The 19,426-nt window shown below is 35.2% G+C and overlaps 1 protein-coding gene across 1 annotated transcript in view; it reads left to right on the forward strand.

Moving 5' to 3' along the window:
- The window catches only part of ADGRL3 (adhesion G protein-coupled receptor L3), a 579,390-nt gene that overhangs the window by 473,786 nt on the left and 86,178 nt on the right, over positions 1 to 19,426 (forward strand). Inside the window, exons 16-18 of the mRNA XM_052642093.1 lie at positions 852 to 1,061; positions 6,291 to 6,511; positions 19,281 to 19,347. Of these exons, the coding sequence (XP_052498053.1) occupies positions 852 to 1,061; positions 6,291 to 6,511; positions 19,281 to 19,347 (498 nt within the window). The remainder of the gene's footprint in view (positions 1 to 851; positions 1,062 to 6,290; positions 6,512 to 19,280; positions 19,348 to 19,426) is intronic.

Genomic DNA, 19,426 nt, shown 5'->3' on the forward strand with positions numbered 1-19,426 from the left:
AGAAACGTGTCAGGTATGAAACTCACAGGTCTATAACAGAGCCACAAAATGCAGTTTCAGTGTGGAAGGTCTCATGAGCATATTTATTTTTCATAATTCTACTATCTGTTTTGGGCTTCTTATATAGTATAGTAATTTTGAATGCTTACTTTCCCTCTGTATGTAACAGGTTCTATTCATGTAAAACATTTTAGGGATCACAATTCTTGATCTCTTTAAGCCCTTCAGTATGAATATAAATCTAATGACTATCCTTTTTCTTTTAGATCTTCTACTAAATAAATGGTATACATATGTGACTGTCCTTCAGAATTAACTGGGGATCTTTATAAAATCACATACTTTTATGAACTCAACCTTGGAAATTCTGATAAAGAATTTATAGAACAGATAAGTTATAATTTTTATTTAAAAAACAACAATAATTCAGAGAACATTTCAGTTAAGATACCACTTCCCTAAATGTATAACAATTTTTAAAGAAAATATTCCCTAACAAGAATTGTTTAAAAGCAAGTTGTAAAAAAGCAACATGGTGTAGAAAAATGAAAAGCTTTACCTTGAAATCTTCGGCCAGAACTAAGTTGTTTTGCTTCAGCTATTTATATGCTGAAAATGAACATATCTAAGTAAGGTGTGAACACTACTGACAAACTGATTTACACCTCAGAGTAAAGATAAAATGCTTTACCTGTGGACTTGGAAAAAATAAATAAGTCGTCTTACTCATTGTTTGTGTGGAGGATTTTTAATACATTTTAAAAATCATGTTTCATGAATCCAGGCCCTTATAAAACTTTGTAATTGGTTATGTATGATTGGAACTTATGTATTTTCTGTCATGTTTCTAGCATAGTGATGCTGTCCATGACCTTCTTCTGGATGTCATCACCTGGGTTGGAATTTTGCTGTCCCTTGTGTGCCTCCTGATTTGCATCTTCACATTTTGCTTTTTCCGTGGGCTCCAGAGTGACCGTAACACCATCCATAAGAACCTCTGCATCAGCCTTTTTGTAGCAGAACTGCTCTTCTTGATTGGGATCAACAGAACAGATCAACCAGTAAGCAACTTATGTTGTTATCAGAAAACAATTTCTCCACTTGTAGCTTTCCAATACTCAAAATATTCTTGTTTTGAAAGTGTCCTCTCTTCCAGTTGTCTTAGTTACAAATTTTCATATCTTATTCAGTTTTCCCTTTTTCATGTCAATTGTCATAAAGAAGTAGTGAATATATGGATTTATGAATGTACATTTCTTGAGAAATTCTGCTCATAAATTTGCCTTTCTAAAGAACCATGTTTCTTTATTAGTCTTTATTTTTTAATCACAGAGCTGAATATTGAGGAGAGTTAAGTCATTTAGGGAATGGAGGAGTACCTTTTCTAACATGTATTTGTTGTTCTTTCATAATAAACTTTTTAAAGACAATGGAAATTATGTTGAAAATTGCATGTCTAACATGACTTTTTTTAATATAAGTTATTTATTTCAATTGGAGGATAATTACTTTACAATATTATATTGGTTTTGCCATACATCAACATGAATCTGCCACAGGTGTACACATGTTCCCCATCCTGAACCCCCCTCCCACCTTCCTCCCCAACCATCCCTCTGGGTCATCCCAGCAAAAGAGACACAGATGTATCGAACAGTCTTTTGGACTCTGTGGGAGGGGGCGAGTGTGGGATGATTTGGGAGAATGGCATTGAAACATGTATAATATCATATGTGAAATGAATCGCCAGTCCAGGTTCGATGCATGATACAGGATGTTAACATGACTTTTCTCATTGACTTATTTTGGAAAATAGTTCAAACTGTACATTTTTTTGTAATTTATATACTTGTCCCATATTTTGTTTTACATTTTTTATTTTTTCAAGTTCTGTTTACATTTTAAATGCTAACATCATACTTTATTACTAATGACATTTAGCCATATCAAGAAAGGAAGGGAAGAAAGGAGGAAGGAAGGGAGGTAAAGAAATAAAAGAGGATAACAAGGAATAGTACCAGCCAACTCTTCTTGATAAAAACCAAACTGAAAATATGATCAACAGATAATATCTAATATATTAAACAAATTTTATGCCCACTTGTAACTTTCATGAGGCCCTTTCTATGTCCTTGAGATTCATGAAAATAGCTAAATGACTAAAACTACAAATGAAAACTCATATTTTAGGAGTCTTTTAGGCATAATAAATAATTCATTCACTTAATGCTGTTCTCTGGTATGAGTCCATATGTATAGTCTTTACAATGAAAAAGCAGTTGAATTCATGTTTGTGATTACACATTCATGATTAATTAAAGGGTGCAATTACAGTGATTATACTTTTAATTGGTTATCATATACAAATGTGACAATTTTTCTCAGAAATGCATATAGATGAATAAGCAATCAAAGTGTACATCTTTTTCTCCAAAACTACTCTCTGATAACAAAAGTTAGTAGTTGAAGCCCTAACTGTAAAAATCAAGAAACTGTGATATTTCCCAAGAAGAAATCATTTCATTCTCTTTTTAACCTGCAATTCAACTGCTCTTTGATTTTTCCTTTCCTTTAGAAACATTCTTATTTTTGCTTCCTGATGATACATATGGTATGATAAACTTCTCCAAATTTTGCAGACTGCACAAAACTAATTTCTGACAATAGCATGAGGACAATGATTGATATGAAACTTGGATAGGTGCAGTTCAGCCCAACTGTCTTTACTCTTGTTGCTGTTATGTGTCCTCTTCCTGCATCTTATCTGGCAGTTAGGCTTTGCTTTCTCTCTCTGTAGGCCTCCCTGGTGGCTTAGACATTAAGGAATCTGCCAGCAGTGCTGGGGATATGGGCTCAATTCCTGGGTTGGGAAGATCACCTGGAGAAGGGAATGGCAACCCACTCCAGTATTCTTGCCTGGAAAATCCCATGGACAGAAGAGCCTGGTGGGCTTCTAAAGTCCAAGGGGTTGCAAAGTGTCAGACACAAGTGAGTGACTTTCACTTCCCTATTCTCTCTCTAGCTCCTTTGGTGCCTGACTTCTTTATCACCCATTCATCATCATCTCTCTAACCCAAGGATATAGACCTGCTTTTTGCCTCATTTCTCAAGGATCATACTCATCATTGAATCCATACTAATCAGATCATTTGTATGAATTTACTGCCCTTTTTTTTATAGGAACCACAGATTTTACTTCAGTCAGTTCAGTTCAGTTCAGTCACTCAGTTGTGTCCAATTATTTGTGACCCCATGAATCGCAGCACGCCAGGCCTCCCTGACCATCACCAACTCCCGGAGTTCACTCAGACTCACATCCATCGAGTCAGTGATGCCATCCAGCCATCTGATCCTCTGTCGTCCCCTTTGCCTCCTGCCCCCAATCCCTCCTAGCATCAGACTCTTTTCCAATGAGTCAACTCTTCGCATGAGGTGGCCAAAGTACTGGAGTTTTAGCTTTGGCATCATTCCTTCCAAAGAAATCCCAGGGCTGATCTCCTTCAGAATGGACTGGTTGGATCTCCTTGCAGTCCAAGGGACTCTCAAGAGTCTTCTCCAACACCACAGTTCAAAAGCATCAATTCTTCGGCACTCAGCCTTCTTCACAGTCCAACTCTCACATCCATACATGACCACAGGAAAAACCATAGCCTTGACTAGACGGACCTTAGTTGGCAAAGTAATGTCTCTGCTTTTCAATATGCTATCTAGGTTGGTCATAACTTTTCTTCCAAGGAGTAAGCGTCTTTTAATTTCATGGCTGCAGTCACCATCTGCAGTGATTTTGGAGCCCCCAAAAATACAGTCTGCCACTGTTTCCACTGTTTCCCCATCTATTTCCCATGAAGTGATGGGACCAGATGCCATGATCTTCGTTTTCTGAATGTTGAGCTTTAAGCCAACTTTTTCACTCTCTTCTTTCACTTTCATCAAGAGGCTTTTTAGTTCTTCTTCACTTTTGCCATAAGGGTGGTGTCATCTGCATATCTGAGGTTATTGATATTTCTCCCAGCAATCTTGATTCCAGCTTGTGTTTCTTCCAGTCCAGCGTTTCTCATGATGTACTCTGCATAGAAGTTAAATAAGCAGGGTGACAATATACAGCCTTGACGTATTCCTTTTCCTATTTGGAACCAGTCTGTTGTTCCATGTCCAGTTCTAACTGTTGCTTCCTGACCTGCATACAGATTTCTCAAGAGACAGGTTAGGTAGTCTGGTATTCCCATCTCTTTCAGAGTTTTCCACAGTTTATTGTGATCCACACAGTCAAAGGCTTTGGCATAGTCAATAAAGCAGAAATAGATATTTTTCTGGAACTCTCTTGCTTTTTTGATGGTCCAGTGGATGTTGGCAATTTGATCTCTGGTTCCTGTGCCTTTTCTAAAATCAGCTTGAACATCAGGAAGTTCACGGTTCACATATTGCTGGAGCCTGGCTTGTAGAATTTTGAGCATTACTTTACTAGCATTTGAGATGAGTGCAATTGTTTGGTAGTTTGAGCATTCTTTGGCATTGCCTTTCTTTGGGATTGGAATGAAAACTGACCTTTTCCAGTCCTGTGGCCACTGCTGAGTTTTCCAAATTTGCTGGCATATTGAGTGCAGCACTTTCACAGCATCATCTTTCAGGATTTGAAATAGCTCAACTGGAATGCCATCACCTCCACTAGCTTTGTTTGTAGTGATGCTTTCTAAGGCCCACTTGACTTCACATTCCAGGATGCCTGGCTCTAGGTGAGTGATCACACCATCGTGATTATCTGGGTCATGAAGATCTTTTTTGTATCATTCTTCTGTGTATTCTTGCCACCTCTTCATAATATCTTCTGCTTCTGTTAGGTCCATACCATTTCTGTCCTTTAGGACTCATAAAAATAGACTTCCCCTCCAGAAGAGTGAGAATTTCAGGAACAGACATAAGAAAATTAATATATGGCCAGCTGAAACTTGTGGTACCTTAGAAAATATGACAGAGTAAGGGCCAGCTGCCTTTTTTGCCAAGCTTGTGTAGACCAGTATTTAGCAAAATAACATAAAAAAATAAGAAAATGAAAGCACTTATAGAACAGTTTATTTTTACCAGATCTACTTTTACATCTTTGCAGTACAAACTTCGCAATTCAGCTTAAATCCTTTCTGAAACAAGGCAAGGAAGAAATAAACAATTAATAATAAGTAATAATCTCATAAACTATTTTAATTATTATATTTTCATTTTGAGCTATTTTTCTCCTTGGTTTTAGTGTTTCTCCTTCATTTACATTGAAGAATTTAGTATGTTAATAAATACAGGATTATTTATACAGGACCAAGAAAAAAATTTGTGAGATCTATTTTAAAACCTTTAGACTAATCTCCAGTATAATTACATGTTATACTTTTTCTTACATGTTATACTCTTTTCTTATTATAATGCTATGCTTTCATCCATGTATATTATTAATAAAATGTTAAATATGGCAATAGATGAAGAAACAGTGGAAACAGTGACAGACTTTATTTTGGGGGGCTCCAAAATCACTGCAGATGGTGACTGCAGCTATGAAATTAAAAGATGATTGCTGCTTGGAAGAAAGTTAGGACCAACCTAGACAGCATATTAAAAAGCAGAGACATTACTTTGCCAACAAAAGTCTGTCCAGTCAAAGCTATGGTTTTTCCAGTAGTCATGTATGGACGTGAGAGTTGGACTATAAAGAAGGCTGAACGCCAAAGAATTGATGCTTTTGAACTGTGATGTTAGAGAGGACTCTTGAGAGTCCCTTGGACTTCAGGAAGATCCAGCCAGTCCATCCTAAAGGAAATCAGTCTTGTATATTCATTGGAAAGACTGATGCTGAAGCTGAAACTCAATTACTTTGGCCACCTGATGCGAAAAACTGGCTCATTTGAAAAGACCCTGATGCTGGGAAAGATTGAATGCAAGAGGAGAAGGGGATGACAGAGGATGAGATGGTTAGATGGTATCACCGACTCAATGGCCATGAGTCTGAGTAAACTCCAGGAGTTGGCCATGGACAGGGAGGCCTGGCGTGCTGCAGTCCATGGGGTCTCAAAGAGTCAGACACGACTGAGCGACTGAACTGAACTGAACTGATGATTTTTAAATATAGGTTATATTTGATTATGTTTTAATATATGAATTAAGTATATGAATTTTAAGAATCTTATCTCAATTCTTTTGCAGACCTATTTTATTACTGTAGTCTTGATAAATATTTATTTTAACTTTATGGCAATGGGAACTTCATTTGATAGTTATCTGATTGACTCATGTATTCCTTTCCCTAGATTGCCTGTGCAGTTTTTGCTGCCTTATTACATTTCTTCTTCTTGGCTGCCTTCACCTGGATGTTCCTGGAGGGAGTGCAGCTCTATATCATGCTGGTGGAGGTTTTTGAGAGTGAACATTCACGAAGGAAATACTTCTACCTGGTCGGCTATGGGATGCCTGCCCTCATTGTGGCTGTGTCAGCTGCTGTAGACTATAGGAGTTATGGAACTGACAAAGTGTGAGTTTATATTTTCTATCCTTTTTCCCCTTCTTTTTAAGTCTACTTGAAATGGAAACTTTTAATTTTCTCAGAAACTAAGATCTTTATATCACCTTACAGCAATAAATGACAGAACTATAGAAGCAAATGAGGATAATTCAATTCATGGGTTGTACTTTTGTTATGATGTATAAAAAAGAGGTAATATTCTGAGATTCCACATCTACATCACAAACTTGAGTAATTGTAAAGGGACGATACTTTTAATATCTTTCAGAGCATTGAGACTTTTGTCAAATCAAGAATTAGCTATGTTAAAGATGTATACTCAGAGGAGAGTGTAGTCTCTGACACTGAAACCTTGTCTCCTTCCTGACATATCAAAACTAGTCACTATAAAGTAACTTATACCATTAATAGAAAGGTAGACTTATAGGATCAGGGGCAACTTGTGGTTTCCCTTTTTTCCCTGGGTAGCTACTGTGGTCTAGTGATGACTTTTATTTTCAACATACCTTCAAATTGGTGAGACATACCCAGAGAGATGTTAAGCATACTTATAGAAAGAAATTTAGTGAAAAATATTCCTGTAATTCACATCATTATAACTGGGATCCTGAGAATTAATTAGTTTTCATAGAAGAAAGTTTAGAAAGAAGAACAAGATAGATCTCTGATGAATACTCACATTTAAGACATAGATTGAGGAAAGAAAATAAAAATAGGGAAGGAAAAGAGGTGAAAGAATAAAGCCTCTGAACTATGGAGAAGGTGAGAAAAAGTTTCAAGGTGGTGCTTAATGTCCAAGATAATGTAAGTAGGGTAAGCATGGAGGAAAAATCATTTGTCCTATTTTGATAAAGTGCTAGAAACAGAAGCCAAATTGGAAGATGTGAAGAGATAAGTCAGTGGCAGTAGAGTCTTCATGTGTTATCTACAGCTTGAAAACATTTAATTGAGAAATAGTACAAGTATTAATTTATGATAGCAGTGATGAAGAACTTTTAAAAGTGAAGCTGCAAGAACATCTAGGGTGTGAAGAATCAAGTTGGAAAGAAGAAATTAATAGAGAGAAAGTATCTTATGCCTCATTTGTAGGTGGCTCAGAGGTTAAAGCGTCTGCCTCCAATGCAGGAGACCCGGGTTCGATTCCTGGGTTGGGAAGACCCCTGGAGAAGGAAATGGTAACCCACTCCAGTATTCTTGCCTGGAGAATCCCATAGATGGAGAAGCCTAGTAGGCTACAGTCCACGGGGTCACAAAGAGTCGAACACGACTGAGCGACTTCACTGACTTCACTATATAGGCTGAATGAAAAGGAAAGGTCCTAGGGGGATAGAAAAGCATAGATTAGACATAAGATGAGAAAAACCTCAATTCAGTACTGAAAGTGGCCTTAGAATTCACCTAGTCCAAGGCATTAATTTTACAGATGAAAAAATCAGAAGCCAGGTAAATTGCCTTGTCCATGATGATAGAGGTAGATGGTGGCAGACATGTAATGAAATAAGTCAGGTTTATTTTGAAATAGTCAGATGACCCTTGTCTTCTGAGGTGTGAAGAAAATAACAGATAAGATAAATTTGGAAGTGGAGGAATTTTTTCATCACGTAGGAGATGCTGATCTTTGCTGAATGGATAGGTGAGGTCATGTTAAAAAGACAGGAGATTTGAAAAGCTTTGAAATGAGCACTACGGAAAATGTTTTAAGGAGCCAATTAGATATTAATAAAAAGATTTCCAAGCAATAGTAAAGGCTCAGATGAGGTTAGATAACATCAATTTATACAGAAGTTAATAAGCCAAATTTCATGACTTTCCACCAGCAGTCAGCAGCCTGAATATACTAGCAATAAAGCAGCTCATTTCCCAGAAGAGAAGATTCAGGAGGGAATGACAAGAGGACTCCACAGTTACAAGGAGCATAGTTAAAATAGAATATGCTTTGGTGTAGAAGCACCAACAGTGTATTTAAAAGACTATATCACTTCTGTTGAATTTTTTATTGAGAACAGTGACAAGCTACATAAAACCATTTGCCTAATATTGCTAGTAGTAATTATTTTTTAATTTAAACCTTGTGAATTGTAGTCAAATCTAAGGTCATTTTGTATATCTTGGTGGCAATCATGGACCAGGTTAGGATTAGATAAAAAATATTGTCTATATTTTGCTGTAAAGATATTTTAGGAGAGGGAAATTAGATGGATGATAGAATTTAATTTAAAATCTTTTATTGATATAATTTACATGCCATAAAGTTCACTCTTTTAAAGAATATGCTTCCATTGTTTTTAGTATATTCAGTGTGAGGCATCCATCACCACTATCTAATTTTAGAATATTTTTATCCTTTCTAAAAGAAACCCAAAAAGAAATAAAAAATAAAAAAAATAAAAGAAACCCATTAGCAGACACTGCCCTTAAATCATAGGATTTTATGTTTTAATTAATATGTTTCCACTCTAATATTTTAAGTTGACTGACATAGTTATTTGTTATCTATCTTCTCTTAGAATCAATACTATATATTCTCTTGTGACTTTGTTAAAGCCTTGGCTATCATTACTTTAATTTCCTGCACCATACCTGGAAGCTCTCATTTACTGTCATTATTACTTTGTAAGAATAGAGGCTAATTTATTTCCCAGGCACTGATTTGAAACAAGCCTTAATGATAATTCAGTTTCACCATTATGATTTTTCCCAAAACAAGGAGAAGTAAAACAGATACAGATAAAATAATAGATAAATGAAAGAAGTATAGAAAAGAATAGGGAGAATTGTACTAACTCTATCACAGGTGGGCACAGAGCAGTTAGTGTCTCAATTTTATATTTTCAATAAATTGTCCAGAGAGAGACCTTCAAAATACATGGAAAAAATGTTGACTTATCTCTTTGGGACTTAATCCAGCCCAGTGTGTATAGAGTTCTGTTTTGCTCTTTGAGGAAGCACGTGTTGAAAAAGAAATGTTATTCAGTCATTTGTATGTACTTGATAAGCTGAAACGAAGAGACCATGTTTTTGTAGGAAGTTTAATCAAGATATCGTTTAAAAATATATATAAGCAAAGAATTTGTATACAACTAGAAGAATTTCTGTATATAGAATTATGTATCTTATTGCTTCTTATTAAATTTGTCTTTGTTGTCTGATTTCTGTTACTATTGCTTATTTCTTTTATTTCTAATGGTATTTTCTTCTTCCTGCTCATCATACTTAAGTGTTTATTTGGGGTTTTTTGCCAGTGTTACCTCTTTATGTGCTACATTGATGTTTTTAGTACAAATATGTAAGTCCACAGTCATAATAAACAGCAATTAGCCAGAAATCAAAGACATATTGTCACACATATTTTTTTGTAAGTCTGTAAAATTAATACAGTAAAATTTTTGTCTTAGAAGTCTATTTTACTTATTTTTGGAATTTTATTATCATGCATTTTTACTTGTTAGCCTCGATTGCTTGATTACATCTAGAATAAAACCATTGAATATATATTAGAGTATTCCAAATAACAGGCTTCTCTTTCTTTTTTTCTCACCTTAGTGTTATTAATGTATTTTATTATAGTAGCAATGAGGTTTTATTTCTGAAACCTTTAATAATAATAGCTTACATTTCTAAAAAGTACAGAATCATATCAATGGTAGGAGATAAAATTGGAGACAAAATTGTTTTTGTAAGTTAAATAAATGTTATTTGATACAGATAGAGATAACTATCATATTCCATCTGGCTGATGGATTATGATGTGTTTTTCTGTGAAAGTTATTAGGGTTGTTGAATTGATTATTATGTACAAAACACATACTGACACACAAAGCATACATAATTTGATTTTGAGAAGTTGCTTAGTTTGCCATCAATTTGCAAAGTTTATAAAAGAATCTCATTGTTTTATGATAGTGTTTAATGAAATCTTTTAATCTATGTTGACATTATTCTTGAGACAATTAGAATTACATTTAGTCAGAATTATAAGATACTTAAAAAATCAAATTAAAATTTCAATACAATTGCTAAAAAAAAAAAAAGAAACACCTCAGCTAGTAGACCACAGGTCTAAATTGTTCTCACTATGGGATTTTTTCCATTTCTCTCTTCTTTTATATCTTCCTTTAGTCTCTCTTATACTATTATTTGGGGCTTTCCCAGTGGCTCAACAGTAAAGAATCCACCTGCAGTGCAGGAGATGCAGGAGTCACCGGTTTGATCCCTGGTTTGGTAAGGTCCCTTGGAGGAGGGCATGGCAACCTGTTCCAGCATTCTTGCCTGGAGAATCCATGGACAGAGAAGCCTGGAGGGCTACAGTCCATAGGATCACACAGTGTCAGACATGACTAAAGCGACTTAGCATGCAGGCATGCATCCATACTATTATTTATATAGATATTCAGTGAAGCCATTGGGTATGATTCTGTCAAAAGATAAAAAGTCTGTCATTGACTTAATAATTCAAACAGAACTGATTTGGAAATTCTGTGATAAATAGTTTGATTTTATGACCTGAAACTAATCAGTTCCTGTAAACTTTATTTACCTCAGTATTACCTCCCCAAATGTAAACTGTTTGAACAGTTAATTTTTATTCAAAGGAAAAAAATACATTTATATTTTATAGCGCTTTCCTTGAAATCTAAGTTTAGGGCAGTAAATGCAGTGGTTAAAGTGATGGGTAGATTGAAAAAAGGGCTGGAAGGAAGTAGGTTCCAATAGGAGGAGAAGGAAGAGTGCTGGGAAGTAGTAAACCTGAGAGAATAGCCCAGGAATTAAAGTGCAAGTTCAAAAATTGGTAAGAGGTTTCTGAAAGACGTTGATTAGGTCATGAACATTTATAATGGACCAGAACATCCTTGAGTTCTTGAAGCATAACTGAGCTCTTAAAGATAATTGAAATCAATTTTATGATCTGAAAATTATTATAAATCATCTATTAAGTCTTAGATTTGTCTTCCTAGTGAGCTTAACAACAGCTCTAAAAAGCATAGTCTCTCCTCTGCTAGTTAAAATCCCCCTTCCAGTTTCTTTATTTCAGCTTCATTCTCTAACCTACATAATCATTTGAATAGAAAACTGATTATTGATTTTTAAAATACTGGATTATATTATCATTCAAGAAGGAAGCCGGCCAAGGAACATTATGCTTGATAGAATCTGAAAGTTATATGCATAGGTTTATTCAATACATTTACAATGTCTAAGCACTTCATCCTACTCACAGAACATTATATATTCATCTGAAATATTTCTCTAATCATATTATTATATGTAAAATATTCCTACTTGTAATATTGCAACAACATGAAGTATTTACCTTATTGAATATGTTGTCAACAGGCATGTTTGACTTTAAGTTGGCCAGGGGGAAATAATATAGATAATGAAGAAGTATTTATCATTGACATACATCAAGCTAATCATTCAATATGTGGGTGAGGAGTGCTCGGTATGTTATATGTTATGTTGTTAAAGCCAAGAGCGTGTTTTATGTATGAATTACAGAGATTGAGGGCTTATTATATCATCATTTCATCACCCAGGAACCTGCATTGAGCATGAGATTCTCATTGTATGCAGTATATAAGAATTTAAGGTTCAGCATTTTTTTGTTTGTTTGTTTAAAGATTTAGCTGTATCACAGAACATCAAGACTACTGTCTTGTTATTTAGAAAATGTAACTGATGTCAAATTAGGACTTAACTTCTTACTGGAACCAAAGAAGTATAATATCTTATCAAGAGATCACTTTATAATTGCAAAAATCTAATATTTTTACTTGGGCAATCTGTGATTTATATGCAACATATACATTTCTCATCTAATCATTTAGAATTTATAATTGTCAACAAAACTTAGATTTTATTATTTTATATCTTGTGTATTTATTCTTTTTGAGAAAAACTAGGTTAAGGGACTTTGGAGTCAGGTAGACTAGAATCAAATTCAGGCACAACTAATTATGAGTCATGTGGCTGTGAGCAAGTCAGTTTCACTTTCTAATTCGTAATATGAGGGTTATTATTATATAAGTACCTTGCAAAACTACTGCAATATTTGAAATTGTGTGTGTATGAGTAAATACATATGTGTATGTATGTGTGGGCATATATATGTATAAATATTTAATTATGTGTACATGTGGGCTTCCCTGGTGACTCAGTGGTAAAGAAGTTGCCTGCCAATTCAGAAGATGCAAGTTTGATCCCTGGGTCAAAGTTTCCCCTGGAGAAGGAAATGGAAACCCACTCCCGTATTCTTCCCTGGGAAATCCCATAGACAGAATAACCCAGCAGGCTGCAATCCATGGGGTCTCAAAAGAGTCAAACATGACTTAGTGGCTAGACAACAACAGCAACAAATGAGTGTGTGTAAAATATCTAGCATATATAAATATTTATTAAAATAGAAGTATTATTATTACTGGTGCTATTATTCAACTGGGATACAAACTATGATTAGCAACATAGTTTTAATTGCAAAATAAATTTTATTAAAAGCATCCATTTATAAAAGTAGTGATTGCAATTCTTATGCTACTGCCTCCTGTTAGTTTAAGCAACATGGGACTATAGGGATTATTCCAACATTTACTATTAATAAATTATAATAGCACTTTTCTTACCTTTGTAGTCCACCATAAAGTTATAGGATGTATTTTGCTGAATAAATAATGAAACACTTATTTTTAAAAAATAAGTGCATATTGGGTACATGAAGACAACATAACCTATATTTGGTGTATGAGATGTATCAGATGCAAAAGTGGAGCTGAACTACAAATGCTAGTCTGGAGTACCAGTGGATCACATTCTAGTCCTACATCACTCTGCCAATCTATTTTCCAGTTTATGCGCTTACAAAGTATTTCAAGTTTAGAGGGAACAGTGTATTATGATACAAGTTACATTAAAAAAATCCTTAGCAGGTGTATTATTCAGTAAGCTTAGAACTAGATTTATGCTTTAAGTAAATATCTGTCCTTTTTCCTCTTCTCTCCTTTCTTCCCTCAATTCTCCTTATTTCTTCTTTTCTCTCTCAGTCTTGCCAGATATATGTAGTACAAATATACAGAGATCTGCATATGTTACAGAGAAAAGACAAATATGCAGTTTACAAACTTTCATAAACAACCTGATGTGATGAGACCATGCAAAGTTCATGATCTACCAGTAGCGAAGATTGTTTACTGGTTACATTTAATACTCATCAAGGACAGTTTTGTCTGTGATTTAGAGTATGCAGAAAATGAAGCAAATACCATTGTTAATTTACACTACTTCAAAAAAAATGGTTCATAGTTAGATGTCTACTTTGATAAGAGTGAATAAACAGGCAAAAAAATGCAGTGCACCATGGCCTCTTAATTAAGCAGCACTGTATTAAACATGGTAACTTTGAATAAGGATGCGCTAATGTAGTATTTCTGGTATCTAAACACATTATAAGTCACATGTATTTGGTAACATTTATATATATTGGGAAATTGGTTTTACCATTTTTCTAAACACAGAATCATTCATCTCTGTGTGCATGTGTTTATTACTTTATTTTTTATTGAAGGATAATTGCTTTATAGAATGTTGCTGTTTTCTATTAAACTCAACATGAATCAGCCATAGGTATACATACATCCCCTCCCTTTTGGAACTCCTTCCCATCTCCCTCCCCATCCCACCCCTCTAGGTTGTTACAGAGCCCCTGTTTGAGTTTCCTGAGCCATAAAGCAAATTTCCAAATTCCTGTTGGCTATCTACTTTACATATGGTAATGTAAGTTTCCATGTTCCTCTTTCCTTACATCTCACCCTCTCCTCCCCTCCCCTGCCCAGTGTCCAAAGTCTATTCTCTACATCTGTTTCTTCAGTGTTGCCCTGTAAATAAATTCTTCAGTACCAATTTTCTAGTGAAAGAAGGGCTTCCCTCATAGCTCAGTTGGTAATGAATCTGCCTGCGATGCAGGAGACTCTGTTCCTGGGTCAGGAAAATCCCCTGGAGAAGGGAAAAGGTACCCACTCCAGTATTCTGGCCTGGAGAAGTGCATGGACTGTATAGTCCATGGGGTTGCAAAGAGTAAAAGAAAAACAGTGAGGAATATTTTAGTAAAAAAGAATTAGCTTTAGAAGTATGGTTTTCTCTGGTCTTGTTTTGAGAAATTGATTTGTTTCATTATTTTTATTTTTCTGTTTTCTGAGTAAACTTTAAGGTAGTACTTGCTGGATTGGTAATTGAAATTTTTATGTGAGACTGATTCAGATGCGATGGCACCCCACTCCAGTACTCTTGCCTGCAAAATCCCATGGACGGAGGAGCCTGGTAGGCTGCAGTCCATGGGGTCGTGAAGAGCTGGACATGACTGAGTGACTTCACTTTCACTTTTCACTTTCATGTATTGGAGAAGGAAATGGCAACCCACTCCAGTCTTCATGCCTGGAGAATCCCAGGGATGGGGGAGCCAGGTGGGCTGCCGTCTATGGGGTCACATAGAGTCAGACACGACTGAAGTAACTTAGCAGCAGCAGCAGCAGATCCAGATATCAATACCTTTATTATCATCTAATTTGCAAATGTTTCTTATATTTTGGAAGAAGACAATTCTAGAAGAGAATGATAATTTAGCCATGTAAATTAGCATTACTTCTTTAGCATATTAAACCAATAAACTTGAATTAATGTAGTAAGAGTTTTTCAAATATTTAGCAGTATATGCTGATTTTATAATTTTTTAAAATTGCTACAAAAAAATTTGATGACATCTTTGTATAGGTACATGGGAGGAAAAGTCAAAGTTTATGGTTTGTGACAAGTTCTTTTGATTACAGGATATGTCTAGTCTTACAAAGTTTTCCAAACTTGAGTCAAATAAGCATGTTTTATCATCAGAATACATTTGCTCTTTAAAGAGCGGGTTATCTTTCTTGTTATAGTACTGCTATAAACCTAATGTATAGATTATATGTAAACAACAGAAGTTCGTTAGAAAAGAATTGGTATAATCTTAAAAATTAAACAAAAATGGCTTCCTGGTGGCTCAGACGGTAAAGAATCTGTCTGCAATGTAGGAGACCTGGGTTTAGTCCCTGGGTTAGGAAGATCCCCTAGAGGAAGGCATGGCAACCCACTCCTTGCCCCTATTCTTGCCTAGAGAATCCCCATGGATGAAGGAGCCTGGTTGGCTACAGTCCACGGGGTCACAAAGAGATGGACATGATTGAGTGACTAAGTACAAAATTAACAATTTCACGAATTAAATGATGCTTAGTGAATAAAGGATATTTTCAGATAAATCATATTTTTCAGTGGCAGATCTATGCAATCATTTGCAAACTAGACTTCACTGTGTTTAGTGCAATAAATTGTTCCTTTAACATTTGTCTTCCCTTAATTAATGGTTATATATTATATCTAAGTGGCATTGAATTGTCTAGACTTGTGGAATACTATGAGGTGGATTGTATGTGTCCAGGCATGTAAAACACCCACATAATACAGTTGGCCTTCCAGATCCATGGGTTCAGCATCTGTGAATATGGAGGACCAGCTGTAAGGGACCTGAGCATCTGTGAATTGAGGGTTTGGGGTCCTAGAACCAATTCCCATGGATACTGAGAGATGTCTGTATTCTCCCTGACCTTAAAACCAGGGTGAGTTCTTTCAACACTGGCATAGGAAACTCAGGGCACAAATCACACAAACTTTTGAGATAGTTAATGAGAAAGAGAGGAAATACAGAAACTTTTGAGAAAGCCAGCATGCAGCCAGAAACAGCAGGTATGGCCATATGGCAATTGAATTAGAAAAGGAATTCTTGCCACGTTGCCTTCCAGAAGATAGTCAGGCCCAGGCAGCCCTTAGGGATGGATGATTTATTCGGCACATGTTAAACCTTTCATATTGCCTCATTCGTTGTTTAGTTCTCCAAGGAATTTAAATCTATTGTACTGAATAGATATTGAAGAATTTTCTTTCAAAAAAAAAAACACTTATACAATAATTTCACTTATACCAAATAGATATTGAAGAATTTTTTTACCCCCCTCCCCAAAGAAAACTTCTAAAGTAATTTCACTTCTACATTTAGAGATCACTATGCATTGGAGAAGGAAATGGCAACCCACTCCAGTGTTCTTGCCTGAAGAATCTCAGGGACAGGGGAGCCTGGTGGGCTGCCGTCTGTGGGGTCACGCAGAGTTGGACATGACTGAAGCGACTTAAAAAAAAAATGCCAAAAGCATATCTATTTCCAAACAAAGCATTTGCTAAGTAGAGACATTTTTTTCAAAAAAGTATAAAAGTTTTATAAGAATAAAATTTAATGATGTTATTTTAACAACACATTTGGTGAGATTATGTAAAGTTTTTTTAAAATTTCCTACTTAATCCAAGATACACTGCAATATTGTAATTAAAATTACTTATATAAGAACTACTTAACCTGTAGAGTTTCTGTTTTCAGAAATCCTCAAAATACATTTCCCTTTGAAAACAATTTGCAGAGAATTTGTTTTGGTTCTCAGATTAACTCTCAAAAACTTGTTTGACCTACACATGGACAGGGGCTATACTAATAACAGTCATTCTTAAATGTGCTGTTAGAATATCATACTGCTATAATTTCAGAGGGCTTCACTGGTAACTCAGATGGTAAAGTATCTTCCTGCAATGCAGGAGACCTGGGTTCAGTCCCTGGGTTGGGAAGACCCCTTGGAGAGGAAATAGCAACCCTCTCTAGTATTCTTGCCTGGAGAATCCTATGGACAGAGGAGCCTGGCTTTTTAGCAACATTCTTGGACTCTGTGTCTGTGTGTGTGTATGTGTGTGTGTGCACGTGTGCTTATGTATGTTTTAATCTGGGAAAATGTTCATGCTTTGTCCTTTATTAATCTTACTTTGTGGGAAAATATAATCCTGGTTGAAAACCCCAAAAGACCCATGGATATTTCCTCTGCTTTGGTCTCCTGGCAACACGTACGAATTCATTATTAGAGAGGTAACAAAGTAGCCTACAGTCAGAATGAAGACAGTGTTCGTATTTCAACCATTGAGTTCTCTGGTTTGTTTCTGCTTATTGCCAGTACCACACTTTTATTTTTCCATGGCCAAATTTTGTTAACAGCACAACAAAAAGATTACTAAGTACTCACACAAATTAATGGCTAGTAGTTTGAGTATTGATTGCTTCTCTAACATTCTTTTTCAAATATGATTATTATGTTTATTGTGAATGAAGAGAAATTATGTAAAAATATGAACTTGTAGTCAGTTTCTTATTGGACTGCAAATATATCCCAATGTAAATTATTTCACAAATATTTTACTTTATAGAATAAAGCCAAATTTTCTTGTTTTCTCATCATGTTTTTTCAGAGCATTTGGTTATTTCTTTACTTAAAAAATCTAACTTTTAACCTTTATAAAAAAGTTTAAGTTACTTAAAAGTAAAAAGAAAAAAAAATAGTAAACCTCATTGGCTCTATTGCTCAGATGATAAAAACTGTTAGTATTTTGGCAGATAGCTTTCAGTAGTTTTAAAAACAAAGCATATAGCTAATGCCTCTTTTGTGCACTTCTAGTTCTCTGTACTAATATAAGAGGCAATCACTAACCTGAGTTTGGTGATTTTTCCCAATTAATTTAAAAAATTGCATTCATATATATATCTGTCAAAAATATGAATATTATAGTTCATATAGATATGGCACTTTAGTTTTTCACTAAATTTTGTTATTGTGATCTATTTTACTGACATAAAAACCGTCCCTCTTCACTACTTTATAACATTTCATCACATGAATAGAAATTTTTTTTATTTGTTGCTCTATTGACGTATAAATTTCTTCATAGCTTTTCTAGTTTTCCATTGTTGTTGAGATTTAATGAGTAGTTACGTAATGAGAAATATTTACATACTTCAGACAACATGCATGCTGTTTTAGAACGCTTAGCACACCACTGAACTATTTTCCAGTTTGTTTTATTTTAAATTATGTTTCAAATATATCCAAATGACAAATAATTTAAGATATGATTTTTAACATTAAAGGTAATTTATTCAAGATTTACGTTAATATTTCTCATAACTAGTCACTTCCATTTTGTCTTCCTGTCATCCTGAAGAAAGAAAATGTAATTTCCCAAAGGCTTTAAGAATTGGGGGAGTATTAAATGTAACTGAAATTAAATGATTAATAATTTACTTTGGGGTCATGAATCAACTTCATGGGATGCTAAGGATCATTTGCAACCTCAGAAGCACTAGCAGTAACAATGCACTGTTTAAGACTCAAGAACTCTCAAAGGTTGGCTGCCCAACCTAATTAAACTTCAATCTTCTGACACCAAATTTATTTCTTCTCTGTACTGAATTTCCTCAGATCTTCTTGACAGGAAAATGTCACTTTACCTGACAGCTGATAGGCAGGTTATGTAGCACCATAATTGGAGAGAGAAGGATAGCTTAAAGCTACTCGACTTAATGGCTATATGTATGGCTCTTTCTTTCTTTCTTTTTTCTAAAGATTTCTGTGACAGACACAAAAGGCCCCAGCAAATAGGCCCAGTGCCATTTATTCCTGCTTCCTCCAGGGGTAATTATCTTATTCCATCAATAGTGCTGTCAGAAATTGGGCACATAATTCAGCATTTAAATGAACAAGCAATGTAATATTTCCTGTCTCCCAGTGGAATGCTTTGCAGCTCACATTCTTCTCTGTCACTCGCTCACTCTTGATGTATGTCCCATAGCCAGTCCTTGAATGCCTTCTCTCCCTGTGTTTCATTGCAGATGTTGGCTCCGACTTGACACCTACTTCATTTGGAGTTTTATAGGACCAGCGACCTTGATAATTATGGTAAGAACTCCTAATTAACTATGTGTTTCCCAGGTCAAGAAATAAAACTTTCACTCTCCCTGTGCTGACTCTCTTTAAT

This window comes from Budorcas taxicolor, chromosome 6, assembly GCF_023091745.1.
Source record: "Budorcas taxicolor isolate Tak-1 chromosome 6, Takin1.1, whole genome shotgun sequence".
In the NCBI taxonomy this organism is placed as follows: domain Eukaryota; kingdom Metazoa; phylum Chordata; class Mammalia; order Artiodactyla; family Bovidae; genus Budorcas; species Budorcas taxicolor.